This window comes from Osmerus eperlanus, chromosome 20 (genome assembly GCF_963692335.1).
Source record: "Osmerus eperlanus chromosome 20, fOsmEpe2.1, whole genome shotgun sequence".
NCBI classification, from domain to species: domain Eukaryota; kingdom Metazoa; phylum Chordata; class Actinopteri; order Osmeriformes; family Osmeridae; genus Osmerus; species Osmerus eperlanus.
The window spans coordinates 1,379,342-1,404,087 of record NC_085037.1 but is presented as its reverse complement, the minus strand read 5'-3'; the positions used below and the strand labels follow the sequence as shown (position 1 = coordinate 1,404,087).

The 24,746-nt window shown below is 43.0% G+C and overlaps 2 protein-coding genes across 6 annotated transcripts in view; one reads left to right on the top strand and one right to left on the bottom strand.

Annotated features, from left to right (window-relative positions):
• Positions 1-24,746, bottom strand: part of LOC134040647 (uncharacterized) — a 59,706-nt gene that overhangs the window by 8,152 nt on the left and 26,808 nt on the right. The window contains exons 7-8 of the mRNA XM_062486659.1: positions 2,692-2,748; positions 481-537 (exon numbers count right to left, since the gene is read on the bottom strand). Of these exons, the coding sequence (XP_062342643.1) occupies positions 481-537; positions 2,692-2,748 (114 nt within the window). The remainder of the gene's footprint in view (positions 1-480; positions 538-2,691; positions 2,749-24,746) is intronic.
• Positions 15,154-23,506, top strand: LOC134040960 (uncharacterized). Of its 5 annotated transcripts, XM_062487162.1 has the most exons (8): positions 16,502-16,560; positions 16,934-17,212; positions 17,344-17,403; positions 19,032-19,088; positions 19,527-19,583; positions 20,100-20,204; positions 22,262-22,686; positions 22,800-23,506. In XM_062487162.1, the coding sequence occupies exons 1-7, from the start codon at positions 16,506-16,508 to the stop codon at positions 22,387-22,389; spliced, it is 741 nt and encodes a 246-aa protein (XP_062343146.1). In that variant the 5' UTR covers positions 16,502-16,505; the 3' UTR covers positions 22,390-22,686; positions 22,800-23,506. The 5 variants fall into 5 exon arrangements, 1 of the variants encoding a protein (XP_062343146.1); XR_009932931.1 differs by lacking the exons at positions 16,502-16,560; positions 16,934-17,212; positions 17,344-17,403 and adding an exon at positions 15,154-15,195; XR_009932932.1 differs by lacking the exons at positions 16,502-16,560; positions 16,934-17,212; positions 17,344-17,403 and adding an exon at positions 15,740-15,886.

Sequence of the window (24,746 nt, the reverse complement as noted above, 5' to 3'; positions counted from 1 at the left end):
GTAACATCTTGGAAGATTATGTGTAATATCCTGCATGCTATCATCACATTGGCCACGTTTCCTGTCATGAAAGCAGACCATCCTTTGTATTTCAGCTGTTAAGAACGCCTGAGACACTTCACATGAGAGGGTGCCCATTTCCAGGTGTGCACTGGAGCAGTAGCAGGCATGCTATGCTGCTGCTGGCAAATCTTACACTGACTAACGGCAGCTTCTATCTGCCTGTCTGTTCATTCTCATCCTTCTTTGTGGCCTCACTCTCTTCACCCACTGACACTATCCTAGTTGTCAATCAAGTCAAAACTCTTATTTCCATAAACAAGGAGGGCCTGCCCCATGTGAGTGCTTTTGCCCCTTCAACGTACATTGTCACTTAAGAAATCTAAGATAATAAGTGGGAAATTCTACAAAACGTATTTCCAACTCCATGTAACAAAGAATCAACAAGTTTATGTGACATTAACATCTGGAGAAACTGACATGTGTTCTTAACTCTTGTGGTTGGGTTCTTCGTGGTGTGAAGGGTCATAGTGATATCTAAAAAGAGGTATCATACTTCACCATTGTACATACAGTACAGTCACATGACACAGAAGATAACCTGCATGACAGTTTGAACCATCCTTTCTATTGAGGTTATCTAGAACACGGTCTAAACATGTTACGTGCGACACTAAAGAGGACCACTCCTTAGTGATAGACTTTATAATGAGCTGAATGGAAGAATACTGTATGTAGAGTTGCATTTTCATGCACACAGATCACTCCATAATGACCTCAGATGGAGATGAGCAGACATGCCAAATTGTAGATAACCTATTCATCAAATAGTTGAAGGACAAACTTACCTTCATCATCATCATCGTCGTCGTCGTCGTCGTCGTCGTCATCATCATCATCATCATCATCATCATCATCATCATCATCATCATCTTCTTCATGTTTGTTGTCAATGTTGGTATTGCATCAAGAGAACAGGTAAAGATCAATACTTGTTCCACATTGACAATGCACATTGATCAGATAAAGAATAGATGCAAGCAACACATACGTAAACTGAGCAATTTTAGGCTGCCAGGATGTGAATTTAATTACATGTAGGCATTTTGTGGGAAAAGTCATACTTCACCATTATACATACAGTACAGTTAAATGACACAAAAAATAATCTGCATAGCAGTTCGAACCATCCTTTCTATTGAAGCTTATGGCAAGCCGTTGTCGTGGGCCGAAAACTGGATATAAGACACCTCAAAACTGAGCGGAAAACACCACGATATAGGGTTGTCTTAACATTTCTGTCTCTCAGTAGAGAACTGAGAGAACATCACATATTTACCAAACGCTTACAAGAGATAACGAGAGCTCAGACCTTGTACGAAGAACAGAGGGCAGGGCAAACTGACATTTTGGGGGTTTAGAAGATAATCACACCATGGCAGGCTAAACTGCCATGTAGATCAGGGGCGTTCTGTGCACTATAAAAACTGTCTGTATTCAATTATTAAGTAGGCTCTCTATCTTGTGTTCGGAGAGACCTAACGTATGTTGCCTTTCTGACTTGATCAATAAACGTATGTTTGCATCTGAAAACTTGGACTGACTCCTTGCGTACGGCCTTTCGCACCTGTCCGGCTAGAAAGCCAACCACCACACCGTTTTAACATTTATTTCTAAAAACGTACTAGTCACTATTTTGAAGTTACTAGTACTTATTATTTAGTTACTAGTAACTATTCCAACAGTTACTAGTATCTATTCCAGTTTTATTAGTAACTATTCATTAGATACTAGTAACTATTCTTTAGTTACTAGTAACTAATCCAATAGTTAGTAGTATCTATTCCCGTTTTACTAGTAACAGATTGCACATTTTTACAATTGTATTCTATGGGGCTCTGCTTTACAGATATTTACTATTTGTAACTAGTATCTATTCCAATAGTTACTAGTATCTATTCCAGTTTTATTAGTAACTATTCATTAGATACTAGTAACTATTCTTTAGTTACTAGTAACTAATCCAATAGTTAATAGTAAAAATTGAATAGATACTAGTTAATGTTGGAATAGTTACAAGTAACTTAATAATAAGTACTAGTAACTTCAAAATAGTGACTAGTACGTTTTTAGAAATAAATGTTAAAACGGCTTGCCATAGAAGCTTCATATAGCAGTTCTCTAGTGCAGGGTCTAACATGTTACTTGCAAGAGAAACTAAAGAGGATCACTCCTTAGTGAGAAACTTCATAGTTAGCAAAATGCAAGAATACTCTATGTATAGTTGACATTTTCATGCGCACAGATCACTCCATAATGACCATTGAGATGGAGATGAGCAGACATGACAAATAGTAGATATCCTGTTCATCAAATAGTTGAAGGACGAATGAGGAGACTTACTCTTTGTCTTCTTATTCTTCTTTTCATTCTTCTTGTTCTTCTCACCCTTTTTATCTTTCTTCTCATCTTTCTTGTTCCTCCTCTTTATCACTGTAAATCAAGTCAAAACTCGTATTTCCATAAACAAGGAGGGTCTGCCCCACGTGAGTGCTTTTGGCCCTTTGACAACGTACATTGTCATTGAAGTAATCTAAGGTAACAAGTGGGCAATTCTACGAAAAGTATTTCCAACTCCATGTAACAAAGAATCTACAAGTTTACGTGACATTAACATCTGGAGAAACTGACCTGTGTTCTTAACTATTGTGGTTGGGTTCTTAGTGGTGTGAGGGGTCATGGTGATATCTGAAAAGAGGTATCATACAGCACCTTTATACATAGTCAGGACCAGCCCTGACAGTATTGGAGCCCGAAGCAAGATTTTAGATTATACCCTCCCCCCTCCAATATGTACATAACTCTAAACTGTAAAACACAATTTCTGCAAGAAATTAAACATTGTAACATCTTGGAGGGTTGTGCGTAATATCCTGCATGCGATCATTACATTGGTCATGTTTCCTGTCATGAAAGCAGACCATCCTTTGTACCACAACTTAGTGAGACTTTCACCCTCTAGTGTAACATGGACATCTCAGTGACGCTATTCTCAGTTAGCTGAACTGAGATAAGATATCAGATAGATCACATTAAAATTGAACCCAGACAGACAGAGAGAGGGAGGGGGCTGTGAGGGTGGTTGAAGCTACTGTATTTTTGTTACTGTCACGCAAACACAAAACAAGACCAACAGCAGTGGTGTAAACTAACTGAAACTAACGTAATGCCGTGTTGTCATGGTAATGTGGTTTGGTTTGCTTCACTCATATCTTTCACCTGCAATGAGGGGGAAAAAAATGCAAAAAGTCAGACCCGTAGTAGACTGCAGATCAAGAAGTCTCAGGTTCCTCTCCCCCTGTGCACTGCTTTGACCAAAAGCTAAATGATTTTTGTATTTGTAGCAAACAATAGAGAGGCTAGGAATTCTGGTCACTTTAAATCTATCCGATGCTTCCAGAACAAACTGTACTAATACTGTTTTTAGGACTTTTAGGACCACATGTTCTCTTCTGATCTTCTTCTGGGACTGTTTCTGTGATGTTGAGATGACATGAAACAACACATCAGCTGACCTGTATTCTGAGGCCACAACAGAGCAGGTTCCTGGTGTATCTCTACCACACTGTCTACTGGCTCTCAGAGACTCACCTGGTGTCACTGTCAGATTCACCACTGGTTCACCGTTGCAGTAGTACACCCCACTGTCTGAGGAATTCACTCTCAAAATAGTTAGTGATTTGTCTAAACCTGAACTAAAACGTTTGCCTGGGTCAGAAATGTGTTTGTCCTCGCTGTCCTGTCCTTTTCTCACAGTCAGAATGTCAACTCTTCCTCCATCTTGGTCTCTGCTCCATGTTACATTTCCTTCAGAGTGGCCACAACTCAGCGTGGCGGTGTTCTTCTGCTGGACAGTTTGACAGGTCATCTCTGTCATGACAAACATGGATGGATAAAGTATAACTGCTGTTGTCTCAGAATGTGACTAGATGCAGGAAGTCTGACTTCACTGTGTACATCATACGTCATACAGCTCAGCCTCCGAACCTTCTGTTACAGTTGGACTAGAATCCACATCCACTGAACATCAGAAAATATAATTATTTGGATGAGCTTTTGATATACCAACACAAATAGATTCAAGGAAAGTAAAGAGACTGTTTGAATATTTCATAAAATAAAAAAAAATGGCATTAAATATTATATGAAATTAGTTTCTCAAAGTCTTCCACTCAGCAAGACACTGTAAACATAATGTGAAATGAGCTTACCTGCGTAGTTCTTGCAGACCAAGACAGAGACTAGGAGGCAGAAGTAAGTGGTCATCGTGACTCTCTGATCTGTCTGGTCTGAGGTGAAGCTGAGACAGCAGTTGGGTTGTTATTTTGTAACCAGGAACCTGAGCGCACATGCACAGACACACACACACAGAGACACAATTCTGATGTGGAAATTGACATCACACTGTTGAAATTATGAAGATGGTTATGATTATGGATTTATCTGATTTAATATGAAACTCTCTTTCATCTTTTTAGTATTTTCTCTATTACTGGAAACCATATGAATAGCTGTTGACTGATTGTTATTACCTCTAAACTATAGATAAGTGAGCCTAAGTGAGAGATCTGGGTGTCAAGAGCTGAGGAGTGTGGGAGAAGATTAGTTGTAGATCTCCTGCATCTCCCTTCGCAGGCCTCTAGAGGCCCCAGCTATAAATCTAGTTGCACGTGTATTGCCCTACACCAAGATTCTTATCTGGAGCTGCCAGTCTATGGTCAGCACTAGCCCTAAGTAAGGAGGAATTCCTTTGCGGAAAGGCATTAGCACCCTAGTCTTAATCAAATCAAGATACAGAATCAGTTCTAAGAGAAAGCTGGTGTGCGGACATCTAGTTGACGACTGTACATCTCCAAATTTACGTAAGGTCAAGCAAGGGTGCCGACGCAACTTCGTATTTGTAATCTGTAACCCCCAGGACAATGGACCAATTGTGTGACGCGTAATATCTGTGACCATCTGAAATTACCAATAGTAAAATAACACAAGATAATAGGTGCCAAATACATAGTATATAAGTGCATGTCCCGAGGGTAGAAGACAAGTCTGATCCTGGGATCAGCTCACGTTTGTGAGCTTAAAAACCAATTGTCACCTTAAAAACCAATACACATTTTGCATCAAACTTTGCTGAGTTCCAGTGCTGTTTTTGAACTTTGAAGATTGTTTGAAGACTTTACAGAAAATTAGAAAATTTTACACAACAATTCTTCAGATAGGGTCTCTGCAGGTTGGGTGGTTAATGATGTAGTCAATCAACCTGCAGGTGTGCCTACTTTTGTGTTTGTGTGTGTATCTTTTGCCCACTCCAAATGAACTGTGTTAGCTGATTGGACTTTTGTGTATGAATGTGGATCGTTTTCATCCCTCCATGTGGAATTAACTGGAGGCAGACAGGGACTGTTTCCTGTCTGGAAGTTTCTGCCATCCCTCCTCTCTTCCTCGTTTCCTCTCTATTGTTGTCACGTGTGTGTTCATTCTGAACACTCATTCATTCTGAACGCACACACACACACACACACACTCACACACTCTTCAGGCTCTTTACAAGGAATTACTTCTCATTCAGTGTCAAAGAAACCTGACAACTCACTACCCTTCATCATCAAAGGCACAGCAAATCAGCTCTGCTGTTTATTCCATTCAACATCAGCTCAAAAACACCACACACAGTCAAGTATACGCAAAGTGCAAGATTAGAACCTTTTAATTAATTGTATACTGAAAATGTTTTCTATAAAACATACAACTGCAATATATTTTCAACATTACCAACACAAATGAATCGATCAAATGTTGTTATAATAATTCAAATGTACATAAATGTCATGATCAGAATGTCTTAATGAAATTTAAATTTGCACATGATTTAGTCAAAGCTGTATACCCATGTAATCATTACCAAGAGGATCAGTAGTGATTTCTCCAGGGGACTGATTCGGACTGATTACATGCAGCACAGACAAATGATTGTGGTGTGATCTATAATAGTGTGACACTGTCTGGGCACTAGGGGGCAGCAGCGGGAAGAGTTCCGGCAGTGAATAAAGTTAAGCCATGTGAATCTACCCTCCTGCTTCTTTATTCTATATGTTAAGAACCCAACACGACATGGCATCAGAAGTGGAATCTTACTAGCACATCCAGTCTGCTGCGATCTGGCCAGCCCTCGATGCAGTACCAGTCAGGGCCAGTGCTTCTTTCTCCACTTGTGCATAGCGCTGCTCCGTGCTTGTGAGCGCCCTGGACGCATATGCCACCGGCGCCCAGGTCCCCTGGCAGTTCTGCAGGAGCACACTGCCCAGCCCATACGACGAGGCATCGGCTGAGATTGTAAGTTCTTTGTTTGGGTCATACAACTGCAGGACCGGAGTGGACGCTAACTCTTGCTTGAGGCTGGTGAATGCCCTCTGCTGATCAGGGCCCCAATACCACATGTTCTTTTTGGACAGCAGGTCTCTGAGAGCTTTATATTTTTCAGCTAGGTTAAGCACAAACATGCCTAGTTGATTCACCATGCCCAGAAAGCTCCTGAGCTCACTGACGTTGTGTGGCGGATCCATCTCACGTACAGCACGTGTCTTCTCTGGATCGCCTGGGGGAGTCAGGTGGCTGAGTGGTTAGGGAATCGGGCTTGTAATCAGAAGGTTGCCGGTTCGATTCCCGAACGTGCAAAATGACGTTGTGTCCTTGGGCAAGGCACTTCCCCCTACTTGCCTCGGGGAGAATGTCCCTGTACTTACTGTAAGTCGCTCTGGATAAGAGCGTCTGCTAAATGTAAATGTAATCTGGGCTTATCCCTTCTGCCGAGATGATGTGTCTGAGGAATGCCACCTTGGTTTTGCTGAACTCACACTCACACTGCCAGCCGCCTGTGCCCTCTGCAGAACTGCATGCACCCGTGTGTCGTGTTCTACCTGTGTGGAACCCATGCGCTGGAGTTCCTGCTTTACTTTTCCCATCAAGGCCAGTGGGACACGGCGAGGCACTTTCAGAGACACAGGCTTGGCATCTGGTATGAGTTTAATTGTGTACTGCTGCTGTACTAAACCTAACCCACAGCACAGCTTTGGGTATTGTTGTTTTACAGAGTCCAAGTCGATGCTATCTACTCTGGCTACCAGTCTGAGGCTAACTGAGGCAGGTCTACTCAGCAGAGCTTTGTTCTGGTGCACTTTAAGGAGGAATCGCTGCCACCTTGTGCCCATGTCGGCAGACAAAAGCAGTGAAACACGGCAGCCTCGTCTGGCAGCCTCGGTGCACGAAGACTCGGTCGAACAAAGACAGGGAGTCTACCTGCGGGAGTCCACCAAGGATGGCCGACGAGGCGGATCACCTTCTTCTGATAAGTATCACCCTATTTGTATTCTATTCTACCTAGAACATATTCATAGCTAGCATGTGTTTCTTCAGCATTCCCGCTCATTACACCACTCGCAGACGTAGATATGTCACAAAGTATATACGGTCCACTTCTAATCTTAGCTACCTATCCAGATCTTCTCCACCTGCCCTCTCTCTTTCTATAGGCTTTGGAACTGCCATTCTGCTGTGAACAAGGCAGCGTTCATCCCGGCGTTTGCATCCAATACTTCTCTTCACGCCCTTGTGCTGACAGAGACATGGATCCGCCCAGAGAACACTGCAACTCCAGCTGCTCTCTCCGTCAACCACTCGTTCTCTCACTCACCCCGCTCAACCGGGCGAGGTGGTGGGACAGGTTTGCTTCTTTCCCCACATATTAAATACACATCCACACCACTCTCTGTTACTGCCAAATCATGTGAACACCATTATGTGATGCTAACTGATCCTATCAAAGCATTTTTTGTTGTCCTCTACTGCCGACCAGGGCGGCTAGCCGACTTTGTGGAGGAGCTGGACATGCTCCAATGCGTCCTCCCGGATGATGGAACACCGCTGATACTCCTTGGGGACTTCAACATCCACCTCGAAGGAACGCAGGCCGTCGACTTCAAGTCTCTTCTGACTTCCTTCGACCTGAAGCTGCTGAACACACCGGCGACCCACAAGGCAAGAAAACAGCTCGACCTCATCCTGACACATAACTGTATTTACATTTACATTTACATTTATTCATTTAGCAGACGCTTTTATCCAAAGCGACTTCCAAGAGAGAGCTTTACAAAGTGCATAGGTCACTGATCATAACAACGAGATAGCCACAAAACATTGCGAGTAGCCAAAACATGAAGCACACATTGTGAACAACCAAAATAAGTGCCAAAGGGAAGAACCATAAGAGCATGTAGTTAAACAAGTTACAATTAAACAACATGAACTGCTATAAGTGCAAGTGTACCTGTGGAAAAAAAGCAAGCAACAATAATAAAACAATATATCACAGCGAGTACAAAAATTTAAGTCAGTTACCACTAACCACAAGAGCAACAAGTCTCTAAGCAAGAGTCATTGTGATCCTTGAGGAAACTAACATCGGGTCAAGCAAACCATTCCTAAGTACCGTTGTACTCCCGGAACAAGTGCGTCTTGAGCCTTTTCTTGAAGGTGGAGAGACAGTCAGTGTCTCTGATGGAAGTGGGGAGTTGATTCCACCACTGGGGGGCCAGACAAGAGAAGAGCTTGTGTTGGGACCGGGCGGTCTTGAGCGGTGGGACCACCAGGCGGTTGTCTGAAGAAGACCGTAGGTGACGGGTGGGGGTGTAGGGCTGCAGGAGAGACTTGATGTAGACGGGTGCAGTCCCGTTCACTGCTCGGAAGGTCAATACCAGGGTCTTGAATCTGATACGGGCCATGATAGGTAGCCAGTGGAGAGAGATGAGGAGGGGGGTAACATGGGAGCGTCTGGGTAGATTGTAGACCAGGCGGGCCGCTGCGTTCTGAATCCTCTGAAGAGGGCGGGTTGCACATGCTGGGAGACCAGCGAGCAGCGAGTTGCAATAGTCCAACTTGGAGAGGACAAGTGCTTGGACTAGCAGCTGGGTGGAGTGCTCAGACAGGTATCTCCTGATCTTCCGGATGTTGTAGAGGGTGAATCTACACGACCGGGAGACCGCAGCAATGTGGGCCGTGAGGGAGAGCTCGTCGTCCATGGTAACCCCAAGGTTCCTGGCAGAGGATGAAGGGGTCACCGTCGCAGATCCCAGGGTGATTGAGAGATCGTGGGAGATGGAGGGTTTAGCCGGGATGATGAGAAGTTCTGTTTTGGCGAGGTTCAGCTGGAGGTGGTGCTCGGTCATCCAGGCGGAGATGTCTGTGAGGCAGGCCTCGATCCTAGCTGATCCATAGCCTAGTCATGGGGAACGACAGGTACAGCTGCGTGTCGTCAGCGTAGCAGTGGTAGGAGAAGCCATGGGAGGTGATGATTGGTCCAAGTGAGGTGGTGTACAGAGAGAAGAGGAGGGGTCCAAGGACGGAGCCCTGTGGGACACCAGTGGAGAGCTGGCGAGGGCCTGACAGTTTGCCTCCCCAGGAAACCTGGTAGGATCTTCCCGACAGGTAGGATGAGATCCACTGGAGTGCAGTGCCAGTGATGCCCATCTCAGAAAGTCTGGCGAGCAGGATCTGGTGGTTAACCGTATCAAACGCTGCAGAAAGGTCCAGCAGAATGATGACAGATGACCTGGAAGCCGCTCTGGCAGACTGGAGGGCAGTGGTGACTGAAAGGAGGGCAGTCTCTGTGGAGTGGCCAGTCTTGAAGCCCGATTGGTTGGGGTCAAGCAGGTTGTTCTGAGAGAGAAAGTTAGACAGTTGGTTAGATACAGCACGTTCAATTGTTTTTGAAAGGAAGGGTAACAGTGATACCGGTCTGTAGTTCTGGAGAACGGCAGGGTTAAGGGAGGGTTGTATCACTGACTTAACCTCTGTAACCCGACTACACATTTCTGATCACTCCTTCATCCAATTCTCTGTCTCTCTCCCTCAAACTCCTCCTCCCTCCCATCGCAACCTCCGCTCCCTATCCCCCTCCCATTTCTCCTCCATTGTAACATCCTCCCTCCATCCCATTGACGAGTTCATGTCCCACCCCACTGACACTGCCACCAACACCCTGTTATCCACACTAACTGCATCACTCGACACTCTCTGTCCCCTGTCAACCAGGCCTGCGCGATCTTCTCCCTCCTGCCCGTGGCTCACGGATGTGATTCGTGAAGAACGGTCCATCCTTCGGGCAGCTGAGAGCAGATGGCGCAAGTCCAAAGACGGTCTGGACCTCGATAAGTATCACTCCCTCCTCAAATCCTTCTCTGCCCGCATAACTGATGCTAAAACCCACTACTTCCTGAACAAAATTAACTCTGCCTCAAACCCTCACAAACTTTTCTCTACCTTCTCCACCCTTCTTAAACCACCTCCCCCACCCTCCCCCTCCACCCTGACAGCAGACGACTTCTCCTCCTTCTTTGAGAAAAAAGTTGCTGACATTAGCAGTCGGTTCCCTGAACCCACCTTTCCTACCCACTCACCCTCTATGACTGACCCAACTAAATGTCTAAACTCTTTCTCTCCCCTGTCCGAGGCAGAGATCTCTGACCTCATTCTCTCTCATCGCCCCACCTCCTGTCCCCTTGATCCAGTCCCCTTCCCTCTCTTTCAAACCATCTCTCCCTCCATCATGACTTTTCTTCTCCATGTCCTTAACTCTTCTCTTACTTCCGGCACTTTCCCCTCTGCCTTCAAACAGGCCAGAGTTAGCCCTCTACTCAAAAAACCCTACCTTAACCCAGCCGTCCTCCAGAACTAGAGACCAGTATCACTACTACCCTTCTTTTCTAAAACAATTGAACGCGCTGTGTAGTGAGGTCCACAAGACCACACGGAGCCAACATCTTGCCACACCTGAAGAGTGATTCAATCACATCAGACAACCCTAATCAGCCCTTGTGACACCCTCAGTATGCTGATTACCCACCAAACGCCGATGCAAAGGAACCATAGAATGGGGGGGACCTCCCCAATCTACCAAATCAGCCCTCCTGCTAGCTTGCAAGCTTCAAAGGGCCTGATTTAGACAACACGTCTCCAGCGACCATTTGCTATCCGTTTCGGCGGCGATTTGAACAAAGAGCATACCTTGATCAGAACTTTTGAGGAAAGTTCTTGAGACTTCACCTTTACCACAAGAGTACAAGGTGGAGAATTATGAGAGGGATATTTGTGTTATGTTTGTTACTTTGTTTTAATGTTGTGTTCACTGAAATCTTGATTCTAGTAACAACTCCTTCTTCCTGAAAGATAACCACGTCATTCTTGGTATCTACACGAAGCTATCATAATAAAACAATCATTCAACTATATTTTGTAACTGTACCAAGATGTCCAGAACAATATTTGAACCATCGAATGAACCAGCCAAAGATCAGATCACACCTTTGGTAGGTGTGAAGGAAGGAGGGGGGAGTTGAGAACCCAGCTTCCCCCAATCCACATCTGACCCCAGACGGGTCCTCCCTCGAACTGTATAAAGCCCTAAGATGACCATCAATCTCTGACTCCAGCGAAACCGACCATGGCATGAACGCCATCAGGATTGGCGTTCCAAAGGACGTCGCCAAGCTTCTCCTGAGATTCAACTTCATAGTGAACGCGTCACTATCGGGACGTTTCAACAGAAGAACCAAAAACGCAATTCCAAATGCGACTTCACTGAGATCCCGCAGACTCAGTCACATGACCCAGCGCAGCCGCGCTGTGACTTCAGATTCTTCAAATGGACCATTGGCGCAAACCGCCCTCAACATCATTGATCAACCCCTGATCAAACGTAACTATGGCTAACGCTCTTTCCTCCTCGACATGGCATTGGCGTGAGCTCTGTTTATGATTTGTAAGGATGTAATCACTGACTGTACAATTTCTGCCTTTCTTTAAGTTAGACCATTTCATTCTGTTCATTGAAACCAATCTCTCATATCAAACCCATAATCCAACTTTTCATAAGATCTGTTTACCTTACTTGAATAAATTCATTGTAAAGATATTTTGACGTGCGTGTTCACTGATGTTACGATTGGCTCTACTCTTAGAACGAATTCATTCCTAAAGATGAGACTGATTATTACATATTAAACATAGGATTCCCTAATGTCCTAAACCAATATTAGGGTGGTGCCCCAGACTTTATGATAAATTAAGTATTTCTATCTTTAAACGAGCAAACCCCGCTACAGCTGTATCTAACCAACTGTCAAACTTCCTCTCTCAGAACAACCTGCTTGACCCCAACCAATTGGGCTTCAAGACTGGCCACTCCACAGAAACTGCCCTCCTGTCAGTCACCACTGCCCTCCAGTCTGCTGGACCTTTCTGCAGCGTTTGATACGGTTAACCATCAAATCCTGCTGGCCAGACTTTCTGAGATGGGCATCACTGGCACTGCACTTCAGTGGATCTCATCCTACCTGTTGGGAAGATCCTACCAGGTCTCCTGAGGAGGCAAAGTGTCAGGCCCTCGCCAGCTCTCCACTGGTGTCCCACAGGGCTCCGTCCTTGGACCCCTCCTCTTCTCCCTCTACACCACCTTGCTTGGACCAATCATCACCTCCCATGGCTTCTCCTACCACTGCTACGCTGACGACACGCAGCTGTACCTGTCGTTCCCCATGACTGATCCGGGGATCTCAGCTAGGATCGAGGCCTGCCTCACAGACATCTCCGCCTGGATGACCAAGCACCACCTCCAGCTGAACCTCGCCAAAACAGAACTCCTCATCATCCCGGCCAAACCCTCCATCTCCCACAATCTCTCAATCACCCTGGGATCGGCGATGGTGACCCCTTCATCCTCTGCCAGGAACCTCAGGGTGACCATGGATGACGAGCTCTCCCTCACAGCCCACATTGCTGCGGTCTCCCGGTCGTGTAGATTCACCCTCTACAACATCCGGAAGATCAGGAGATACCTGTCTGAGCATTCCACCCAGCTGCTAGTCCAAGCACTTGTCCTCTCAAAGTTGGACTACTGCAACTCGCTGCTCGCCGGTCTCCCAGCATGCGCAACCCACCCTCTACAGAGGATTCAGAACACGGCTGCCCGTCTGGTCTTCAATCTACCCAGACGCTTCCATGTTACCCCGCTCCTCATCTCCCTCCACTGGCTTCCCATCACGGCTCGTATCAGATTCAAGACTCTGGTACTGACCTTCCGAGCGGTGAACGGGACTGCACCCGACTACATCAAGTCTCTCCTCCAGCCTTACACCCCCCCCCCCCCCCCCGCCACCTACGGTCCTATTCTGACAACCGTCTGGTGGTCCCACCGCTCAAGAGCGCCCGGTCCCAACACAAGCTCTTCTCTTGTCTGGCCCCCCAATGGTGGCATCAACTCCCCACCTCCATCAGAGACACTGACTGTCTCCCCACTTTCAAGAAAAGGCTCAAGACGCACTTGTTCCGGGAGTACAACGGCACTTAGGAATGCTTGGCTGGACCTAGTGTTAGTTTTCTCCAGGATCACAATGACTCGTATTTAGAGACTTGTTGCTCTTGTTGGTTAGTTGTAACGGTTTCAAATTCTTGTACTCGCTGTGAAATATTTTACTGTTGATTTGTTTTTTTGTTTTTTTTCTACAGGTACTACACTCTTGCACTCTTGTGGGGAATTTCATGTTGTTCAATTGTAAATTGTTTAACTGCATGCTCTTATGGTTCTTCCCTTTGGCACTTATTTGGTTTTCCACAATGTATGCTTCATGTTTTGGCTGCTCGCAATGTTTGGGGCTATCTTGTTGTTATGATCAGTGACCTATGCTCTTTTGTAAAGCTCTCTCTTGGAAGTCGCTTTGGATAAAAGCGTCTGCTAAATGCATAAATGTAAATGTAATGTAAATGTAAACACAAGAGCATGCTGCTCTTGGTGATGGCGGACGACTGATTTATTTTGCTGCAGAAAGTTACACTGTGGATAAATGTAAGGATAAATAAATAAATGTAAGTATAAATAAATAAATGTGAACACATTAAAACGTAAATATATATATATATACACACAAATACATGTAACATTTATATATTTAGTGTCTCATTTAATTCGTAATTTATTTATTTTGTATGTCAATTAGGCATTTCATTATATAATTAGTCATTTATTTAAGCTTTGTGTTATATAATTATTTATTTAGTTTTGGCCCCTATAATCCTCCATACTGCATAGACAGCAGATGGCGTGTCGGACCCTGCGAACACTGGGTAGCCTACTGGTAAACAACCAACAGCCTAACATATAACACACGTCTTTCTGTGTGGGTGGCTACACTATTTTTGTATTTTAACTGCTAATATTTCTTGATGAGATGCCTTACCAATCTATTAACATTACAAAAGATTGACTGACTCTGCAGTCAGATAGCAACCCTGTTTGCGATTGTATAATGCCTGTTTGAAATACGTATTTCAGAGTAGGGCTAGTCATGATCTAGTAACTTAAAGGCTGGTAGTTGATTGAAGATAATAATGGGGATATGTTTAAGATTGAGATTGGACTCAAATGTGGGTAATTGGATGTGTAGGCCTTCATGTTATTTTTGCTTAGGGTTCATTTCAAACATTAAAAGAAAGGGTGAGGTAGCAGACTTCTTCAAAAAGCTGAGCAAACAGGATCAGGTGGAAATAGACCCCAGTCCTTGCACCACGGCAAGACCTCAGAGAAGCTCCCTACCGGAGGCTACAGGCACCAGGTCAGAGCATACTAGGCAGACAGTCACATGCCAAGTTTAGCTTGTGTTTGTAGGCCACACATATAAGCCTACACAAACGTTTTTTTCCGATTAAGCCTCACTTTAAAATGTTGCTTGTTGATTCATGAGTGTTCTTGTTTTGATGGCTGTGGCATTTATTGTGTGAGTATACACTAATCGTTTTGTTTTCATGTAAAAGATTCATCAAAGGATCTAACCTCTAATCTGGTTAGACCCAGATTATATATTCATGAAAACAGAGTGACCAATGTCTCTCCAGTTTGTGAGTACAGTATAGTGTGTGTAAGAAAGAAATGAGTTGCAATTCAGATGTAGAGACACAGTCTATTCATAGTAAATGTAGAATTTGATTAAAGTGTGTCCCTGGCCACCCCTTGGCCACCCCATATATAAAAGTCTGGTTCTGCCACTGCTCACACCACTAAGAACCCAACCACAAGAGTTAAGAACACAGGTCCGTTTTTACAGAGGTTAATGTCCCGTAAACTTGTTGATTCTTTGTTACATGGAGTTGGAAATACTTTTCACTTTACACTTGTTACCTTAGATTTATTCAGTGACAATGTACGTTGTCAAAGGGGCACTCACACGGGGCCTCCTTGTTTATGGAAATAAGAGTTTTGACTTGATTGACAGTGATAAAGAGGACAGTGTCCTCAAAGAAAGGACAAGAATAAACATAAGAAGGGTGAGAAGAACAAGAATAATGAAAAGAAGAATAAGGAGGAAAAGACGGAAGTGAAGAATGAGAAGACAGAGTAAGTCTCCACATTCGATGTGTGAATCATACTATTTGATGAACATAATATCGACTATTTGTCATGTCTGCTCATCTACATCTCTGAGGTCATTATGGAGTGATGGATTAGATTTCTTACGTGAAAGTAAAAGTTGTGGAAGGGGCAATAGCACTCGGCTCACATGTAGCAGGCCCTCCTTGTTTATGAAAATAAGAGTTTCGATTTGATTGACATTGACAGCGAGCACAGTGTCAGTGGGTGAAGAGAGTGAGGCCACAAATAAATATGAGAATAAACATAAGGGTGAGAAGAACAAGAAGAATGAAAAGATTAAGAGGGATGGAAAGAAAAATTAAGACAACAAGGAGGAAAAGAAGAAAGTGAAGGATGAGAAATATAATCAGAGTAAGTAATGGCATGTACAGTATGCAAGATGTCCTTAATATATCTCTCCCTGTGTTTTCTTATCTTTTAGTTTGGTCAGACGCTACATGCCCTGAAGAACACACGTTCTGTCTGGCCAGTAAACAAGGTAGGCTACTGAGAGAGAAGGCATAGCCTACTTATTATATTATATTCTTGTATTCTATGATCCTAAAACCATAAAACACATAGATGGGAAGATTCAGTCTCTATCATCGACCATGGCAAGCCAGCTTTTCATTCAAAAGATGAGCAGTGCTGACAGACAACACTGGATCAACCATTTGAATCTGTTTCTCACAAAAGGGTTTCTTTATGGATGAAATTTCCTACATCTACACTAACACTTCTGTGCATGCAGTCTATCAGGCACACACACACACTAGCACAAATAACATACTTTATACAGATGCATGTTGATTGAGTGCAAGAAATAACTTCTCGACCTCCAGAGTCGTGGCTCTGTGTGTTGACTGTGTTGATCTGTATGTGAGTCTGTGTGTGTGCTAACTTTTGGACTACGTCAGCTCACTTCCCTTTCAAAAATAATTGCAACTGCTGTCTCAGCTTCACCTCAGACCAGACAGATCAGAGAAGAACAATGACCACGTACTTCTGCCTCCTAGTCTCTGTCTTGATCGGCAAGAACTACGCAGGTGAGCTCATTTCACATTGCTTCTCTACGGTGTCTTGCTGAGTGGAAGACTGACAAAGTCATTTTATATTGTGGTGAATGTATTGTAGATACTTTGAATCATAGTGTATATTGTTTTAGATTTCATGGACATTTTCAGCAGTCTCTTTACTTTTCCTGTATATTTTTGTGTTGTTTTTCAAAAGCTTGTCCAAAGAATGATAGTTTCTGATGTGTAGTGGATATGGATCTTTCTAGTCCAATTGTAATTCAGAAGGTTCTGGAGCTTGAGCTGTAGGATGTAGGATGTACACAGTGAAGTAAGGCTTCCTGCATCTAGTCACACTCTGAGACAACAGTAGTTATACTTTATCCATCCATGTTTGTCATGACAGAGATGACCTGTCAAACTGTCCAGCAGAAGAACACTGCCACGCTGAGTTGTGGCCACTCTGAAGGAAATGTAACATGGAGCAGAGACCAAAATGGAGGAAGAGTTGACATTCTGACTGTGAGAAAAGGACAGGACAGCGAGGACAAACACATTTCTGACCCAGGCAAACGTTTTAGTTCAGGGGCAGACAAATCACTGAAAATGTTTAAAGTGATTTCCTCAGACAGTGGGGTGTACTACTGCAACGGTGAACCAGTGGTGAATCTGACAGTGACATCAGGTGAGTCTCTGAGAGCCAGTAGACAGTGTGGTAGAGATTCACCAGGCACAGACAGTGTGGTAGAGAGCTCTGTTGTGGCCTCAGAATACAGGTCAGCTGATGTGTTGTTTCATGTCATCTCAACATCACAGAAACAGTCCCAGAAGAACATCAGAAGAGAACATGTGGTCCTAAAAGTCCACCAACTCAAAGTACAGTATTGTTCTTGAAGTATCTGATAGATTTACTGTAAACAGCATTATTACCTTCTCCTAATACAATTCATGTATTCATTTAGCAGACACTTACTTAAAGGAAAGCACAGGGGAGTTGATCTTGTGACCTCTTGATCAGTAGTCAAATGCTCTACAACTGAGCCAAACCCAGTTTCCTACTGATGAAAGACTTTGTTGAGAAAATGTCTAACACACAAGCATGGTGTATTCACTTTGCACCCGGAACCCAGAAACAATACTAATGCTAACTAAGAGCCTGACTCAGAAAGTTTTTGTTCCCTCGTAGCAGCAAACCCTCAGGGCCTTGAGTGACGCAAACCTAACCACGTTACTATGGCAACATGAAACCAAGTTAACTTGGTTAAGAACACTAAGAACACCACTCCGCTTTGTCTTGTTTTGCATTTGTGCGACTGTAACAAAAATACAGTAACTTCCACCCCCCTCCCAGGCCCCCCTCCATCTCTATATTCTAATAGAATGTGATCTATTTGACATATTTTCTCAGTTTAGCTAACATAGACACAAACACAGAAAGCTCGTCTCGGGGGGGATCTCAGGGAATCTCACTCCAAGCTTTTGATAAATCTTGATGACCCTGCATATCCCTGGCCAGTAGCCTGTTCTGGTGGCCCACTCTAGATGGGCAGATAGAAGCTGCCGTTAGTCAGTGTAAGATTTGCCAGCAGCAGTATAGCATTCCTGCTACTGCTCCAGTGCACACCTGGAAATGGGCACCCTCTCATGTGAAGTGTCTCAGGTGTTCTTTGTGGAAGAAATTGGGATTTCCTGTGTGCTTACATTAATCACTAATCAATAGAACTAGTCATTGGATACTAGTTAGTACGTTTATCATGTAAGCTTGCTATTAATAACTTATCTTCCTCCTGTTGAGGCCTAGCAGACTCGGGTCTGCTAAGACCAGGCTCCCAACTGAATGTCACAATAAAAAAAAGGTTCTTAAATGTTTTACGTTACCAGCATCGCAGAGGGACAGCAGGCGCACCAAGCATAAAGCAGTCCGTGAATGGGGTTTTAGAAAAAGGATCCCCTTACCTTTTGGTTTTGCGCGTCACGGGTTCTGCTTTACACTGGTGCCGCCGTGGGTCTCTCCTGGATCTGGTTCTGCAATCCTGCTGCTCGACAACGCCAATTGATGATCCTGACCCCGAACATCTATTAACCTGACACATAGACACAATATACTGTTATTAATAGCAAGCTTACATGATAAACGTACTAACTAGTATCCAATGACTAGTTCTATTGATTAGTGATTAATGTAAGCACACAGGAAATCCCAATTTCTTCCACATCTTCTTACTGTAAGTCGCTCTGGATAAGAGCGTCTGCTAAATGACTAAATGTTCTTAACAGCTGCAATACAAAGGATGGTCTGCTTTCATGACAGGAAACGTGGTCAATGGAATGATAGCATGCAGGATATTACACATAATCCTCCAAGATGTTATAATGTTTTTACAGTTCAGGGTTATGTACACATTGGAAGCGGGGGGGGTAATCTAAAATGTTGCCTAGGGCTCCAATACTGTCAGGGCTGGTCCTGACTATGTATAAAGGCGCTGTATGATACCTCCTTTCAGATGTCACCATGACTCCTCACACCACTGAGAACCCAACTACAAGAGTTAAGAACACAGGTCAGTTTCTCCAGATTTTAATGTCACGTAAACGTATTGATTCTTTGTTTCATGGAGTAGGAAATAGAATTGCCCACTTATTACCATAGAGAAGTGACTATGTACGTTAGAGAAGGGGCAAATCACTCACAATTCCCTAACTATTTGATGAATAGGATATCTACAATTTGTCATGTCTGCTCATCTCCATTTCTGAGGTCATTATGGAGTGATCTGTGTGCATGAAAATGTCCACTCTACATACAGTATTCTTCCATTCAGCTCATTATAAAGTCTCTCACTAAGGAGTGGTCCTCTTTAGTGTCACACGTAACATGTTCTAGACCCTGTTCTAGATAACCTCAATAGAAAGGATGGTTCAAACTGTCATGCAGGTTATTCTCTGTGTCATGTGACTGTACTGTATGTACAATGGTGAAGTATGATACCTCCTTTCAGATATCGCCACGAGCCCTCACACCACTAAGAACCCAACCACAAGAGTTAAGAACACAGGTCAGTTTCTCCAGATGTTAATGTCACATAAACTTGTTGATTCTTTGTTACATGGAGTAGGAAATACGTTTTGTAGAATTTCCCACTTATTATCTTAGATTTCTTAAGTGACAATGTACGTTGAAGGGGCAAAAGCACTCACATGGGGCAGGCCCTCCTTGTTTATGGAAATAAGAGTTTTGACTGGATTGACAGTGACAACTAGGATAGTGTCAGTGGGTGAAGAGAGTGAGGCCACAAAGAAGGATGAGAATGAAAATAAGAAGAGTGAGAAGAACAAGAGTAAGTCTCCACATTCATCCTTCAACTATTTGATGAACAGGATGTACTATTTGTCATGTCTGCTCATCTCCATCTCAGAGGTCATTATGGAGTGATTTCTGTACATGAAAATGTTAACTCTACATACAGTATTTTTCCACTCAGCTAATTATAAAGTCTCAATAAAGTGAGGAACTCTTCAGAGTCACTTCATTTCTACTTCCTGTCTTTCTCTGATGTCATATCCTGTCTCAGGTCATTGGCAACTGCCTGTGGGTGTAACCACTGGAGGACTGGTTCTGGTTCTGGTTCTGTTGCTGGTGGGGTTCCTCATTAGAAGACGCTGGGCTCAGAAAGCAGGTAAACAACAACAAGCTAAACATGCGTCTGGCGTCTGTGCATTACATAAGATAGTACAGTATTGTATTTCATATGTTTGATGGAGAAGAAAAATGTCCAGTGGTGGAAAATGTAATATATTTTTCTCTGAGTCTTTAAGTCTGTTTGAATGATGGCACAGAGCAGAACATGATGTTGCACTGAATCAGTACTTTGGCAGGTGCTTGTGCAAGCTGTGGACTTTGTACTGACAAAAATGAGGAGATGTGGATTTGAACTAATGAGAAAGATGGACAGAGGAAATGTATGTGAGCTGGAACGACCCATTCTCAACAGGACATGGACTGATCCAGGATCAGATGTAGTTATGACATCATCCTGAGTGAGATTACTGAACTGAAGAGGACCTGATTCTAAATCAGCAGATCCCACTATGAGAGTCTGTATAAATACAGGTGTAGGACTGTATTTGGGTTAAAAACTGGACAGTGTTTTAACATTAACAAAGTATGCTGGAATTGCACACATTGTGATAGACTGCACCCACAGGAAAGAGGAACTTGATTAACGACAGCAGTGAGATTCAACCAGTGATCATGGTTGTGTACTCAGAGGATCAGAGGAACCATTTTCTTTTGGCATGCAGATGTGTTCTTGGTTATCTTATTCCTGCTCTTTTAGTCCTTGTCGTGTTGCAGAACACACTTGATAGTCAGCACTTTGTCAACAATGAAAATTGTATCAATTTTGAGTGGTCTGGTCAGAATGGTTTCTTTGAAAACCTGAATCAGTTTAGAGTGGATATAAATGGGATTTAGCGAAACAGTCAAACCTCAATAGAGGAAAGAACTGACCCGACCTCCCACTTGATAGATGAGGCACATAAAGATAAGTACAGCTTCCAGGTGGAAAACATTTCCCATTCCCTGTACGAAAACAAAAAAGTCTATACCTATTCACACAAACCAAAATAGAACGATGGATCAACGTAAACCATCTACACTCTGCATGTGCAACAGGAACTGGCAGCAACTAATAAACTGACCACATCTGATTCCCATTAGTGTCTCAAAGAGTAAACACAGAGGCAACACAGTAAGCATGTGGCATCCACACAACTTTTGCAACAATTTGTGCTGGATCAGGAGCTTGAAGGATCTTAGTAGGACTCCATTTTGGAATTGGCTCTCCAATTCTACTGTCACTGAACACTCAGAAGAATGTGAGCCTGCATTGCTGGTCTGTTCACTGGTTGTTTGCTGTGCAGTGCCTAAGGTCTGGCACAAGATGGTGGTGCTGCTTTGAGGACCGAGACGTTTGCCAATTAGATGTAGTGATCTTCAATAATAGTTTATATTTTGCTTTGTTTTTATGGACTCCCTCTGTTTGCCAATATTCAATTATTTCAGCTGGAGTTAAATCATCTTTAAGACCATTCTTGTCTTTCTTGCTCAGTTTAGATAATGTTTAGTTAATGATCACTTGAACCTAAAATCAGAAATTAGTAATGCTTTATCAATGGAACCAGGTGGAACACAAACAGTAACAAACATTTTCAATGCTTCAATGCACAATGCCATGGTAAGAGTTTGAAAACTGAATTGCTCGTAGCATATGTCACACAACGTGTGAGGTTCTTGTTGATACCAAATAGATTACAGTTTTTTTTACAGTCGCTATAGACACATTTTGGTAACACTTTATAATAAGTCAACACTTTTTGGCATTTACAAAGTGTTGTAATGTAAAAGGAGAGGACAAGGGTGTCTCCCAGACCACAAATCTCCACATCGAAATCTGGATGGCTCACTCTGACAAGGAGTTATTCATGATATAATGTGCTTTGTACACATGCTATTGGGATTTCAAAGCCTGTTCAGTCCAAATAAGTCTGGAAATCTGTCTTGCAATGCTGAGTTGTCTGTTTAAGCCTTACACCCCCCTGCAAATACTATGCACAATTTGTAAATCCCTCTGAACAAAAGTGTTGACTCAATAAAGTAATATGTCTGTACAAATCCCCCTGGGATAGCTGGAGCTGGTATTTATGGTCTCATGTTCTCTCAATGTGTAACTAGAGGGTGACAGAGATAGACGGTTAGACCACGTCTATGCAGAAATATCAGATGTGACTCAACAACCAAAGGATGAATCTTGTGAGTGTGACAGAAAAGTTCTCTTTCTTTCTTTACTGAATTCTTTATAGGCTCTGTTTTACTTTTATATATAAAAAGGTTTCCCTTTCACCAGGTCCTTCAAGTCCTAAAGAACATTCTGTCTACAATCTGGCTAGTGCACAAAGTACACAGGAAGGTCATTTATTTTAAATGTGTCTTTCCTTTATAGAATGCCTCCATAGTACATTAACTAGCTTTCTTCACTCTTTTCTGTATATAAAATACATTTGTGTTTTTTTCTATTTTACTTCTAATTCCAGTTATTAGTATGGACCCCATATATCACACAATCCAGGACCCTAACATTACAACAAATCTCAGCAATGGTAAGATTCAATCTCCATCATCAAGGAGAACATTTTTTCTGACGTTTTTGTTTTCTCGTAATGATATACTAACTATCACTATAACTAATGTAATATAACTTTCCTCTGAACAGGGGAAAACCCTTACTTCTTGGCCCAGAATCCAGATGTTCCTGAGACCATCTTTGACTAGATCTTCTCTTCTGTTCTCTATCATCTACAGTGTTTGATGATCCATTTGGTGTACATATATTAATGACATACATCATCCTAATTTTCTCATCCAAATATTTATAGTGCTTAGACCTGATCATTATAGCATTAAAAAAATGCTGATGTACATTGGAGACTGCATTATAGCATATTGTTTCATAAAAAACAATTATTTTGCACTTTTTTGTGTTGAAATTGGATTTCATTAGATCTGCACAACACATAAAAATCTGCTAATCTTGCACTGACTCAAGCTAGTTTACACTTTGTGTCTTCCGTGGCTTCTGAACTGGTGAAAGTAACATAATGCAGTCAGAGTAGATTCGAGGGCTGAGGAAACGTGTTCAGTATGAGATTCTTTACTACATAGTCCAAGTTAAAACTAATTTATTCACATTGACAGCTGGATCTTTGGCATGTAAAATCAATTCAATTAGAGCAGTGTCCCTTCGTGAATAAATCGTCATGATCACAATTGTAGCAAAATATGTTTCTGAAGTTTGCAGCGTATTCAGACATGGCATTTTACGTGATTAGGCCCATACTAAATATAGTATGGTTCTAAATATTACAGTACTTATTTACTCGGTTTCAAGAAACGTTAAAGTTTGACATTCCTTTGCAACATTACCACGGACATAAAGTTATGTGTATTTCCGTGTTTTTACTGATCCAGATAAAAGGAGACGTCGGTGATGGCTTAGGCTTATATATCTTGGACAGGTTGTGCGGGAGCTGGACGGCAATCACTTTTTAGGCACGACACCTGTCCTCTTGATTTTAAGAGGAATGGAAATATAAAGGGATTTGGGCTGTTGCAAATTTTTTAGATGATAATCTAAACTTTTTCTGCTTGAGGAGTTTAGTACGGTTAACAGTTATATTAGAATGATTCGAGCCATAACACTGTCTTTAAGATCCATGGTTAAAGAAAATCAATTGTACTCTAAAGTCTTGCCGGAACTGAGGCAGCTCTGCTTAGAATTAACTGAATTTTGTAACAATAAATGCACCAGCAGGGATATTCTAAATATGTAGCCTGTGGTACTCGTTGCTTGAGGGCACCCTGTCTGTTTGGAGGTTTCTCTTCCCTGTGCTTCTATGACATCATTATTAGGGGCGGGGCATGGGCAGTAATGGGACTGGCATAAATACTGACACCTGGGTCCTTAGCCAGGTAGCTCTTCCATGCTGTTGGCACTGTTTGTGTGAGGCAGTGTTGTGGGCGCTGTGGCTCGTGCAAGGTATGTCTAAACAACGTTTCTCCTTAGCCTCTCAGTCTGTTTTTGCCAACCTATTAAGTGGGTCTCTGTTTGGGAGCCAACAGAGACGTGGCCGTGAATCGTGGTCCCAGCGGTGTTCTGATTGATCAGTAGTGAACTAATCGGACTGCACAGGTATGTGGAACCATGCCATGGTGTATTGTGGAATGCAAACATTGTTTTACTGTGTTTTGTTTGTTTTTTAGACCAATGCAGCTTCGCGGTGTGCTAGCTGCTGTTCTTTTGAGGTTCATTGTACGCATGTGAGTTTGTCACTCTGAGTGACTGGGCTTTGATTTTCCCTTTAGCCTGGGTACTGTTTTTCCCTCTAGCCTGGGGACTGTTTGTATGTGTTGGTGAACGTGTTGTGAGCCCCAGGTTAGAGGAATTTTCTTTTTGTTTTGTTCATTGTCTTCCCTGTAGGCACCCCCGTTATTGGTCAAGCCATAACATCCTGTAAGCTTTGGGAAGCCGGTCTCCATAGTATAACTTCACTGAGTGACTAGTGTTGCAGTGCTGTATTGTCCGTAGCAATTATCTGTGTTTCACCCAAACTTGAAGTTTGCAGTGGGTTGCCCTAAGGGTTGCGTGCACTTCTATTCACGT

Excerpts from the sequence above, each read along its gene's own strand:
- LOC134040960 (XM_062487162.1), top strand. The coding sequence starts at position 16,506 with ATGACCACGTACTTCTGCCTCCTAGTCTCTGTCTTGATCGGCAAGAAC. Across the intron at positions 17,213-17,343 it reads GAATCTGACAGTGACATCAG|AAACAGTCCCAGAAGAACAT; the intron begins GTGAGTCTCTGA and ends TCAACATCACAG. Across the intron at positions 17,404-19,031 it reads TAAAAGTCCACCAACTCAAA|ATGTCACCATGACTCCTCAC; the intron begins GTACAGTATTGT and ends ACCTCCTTTCAG.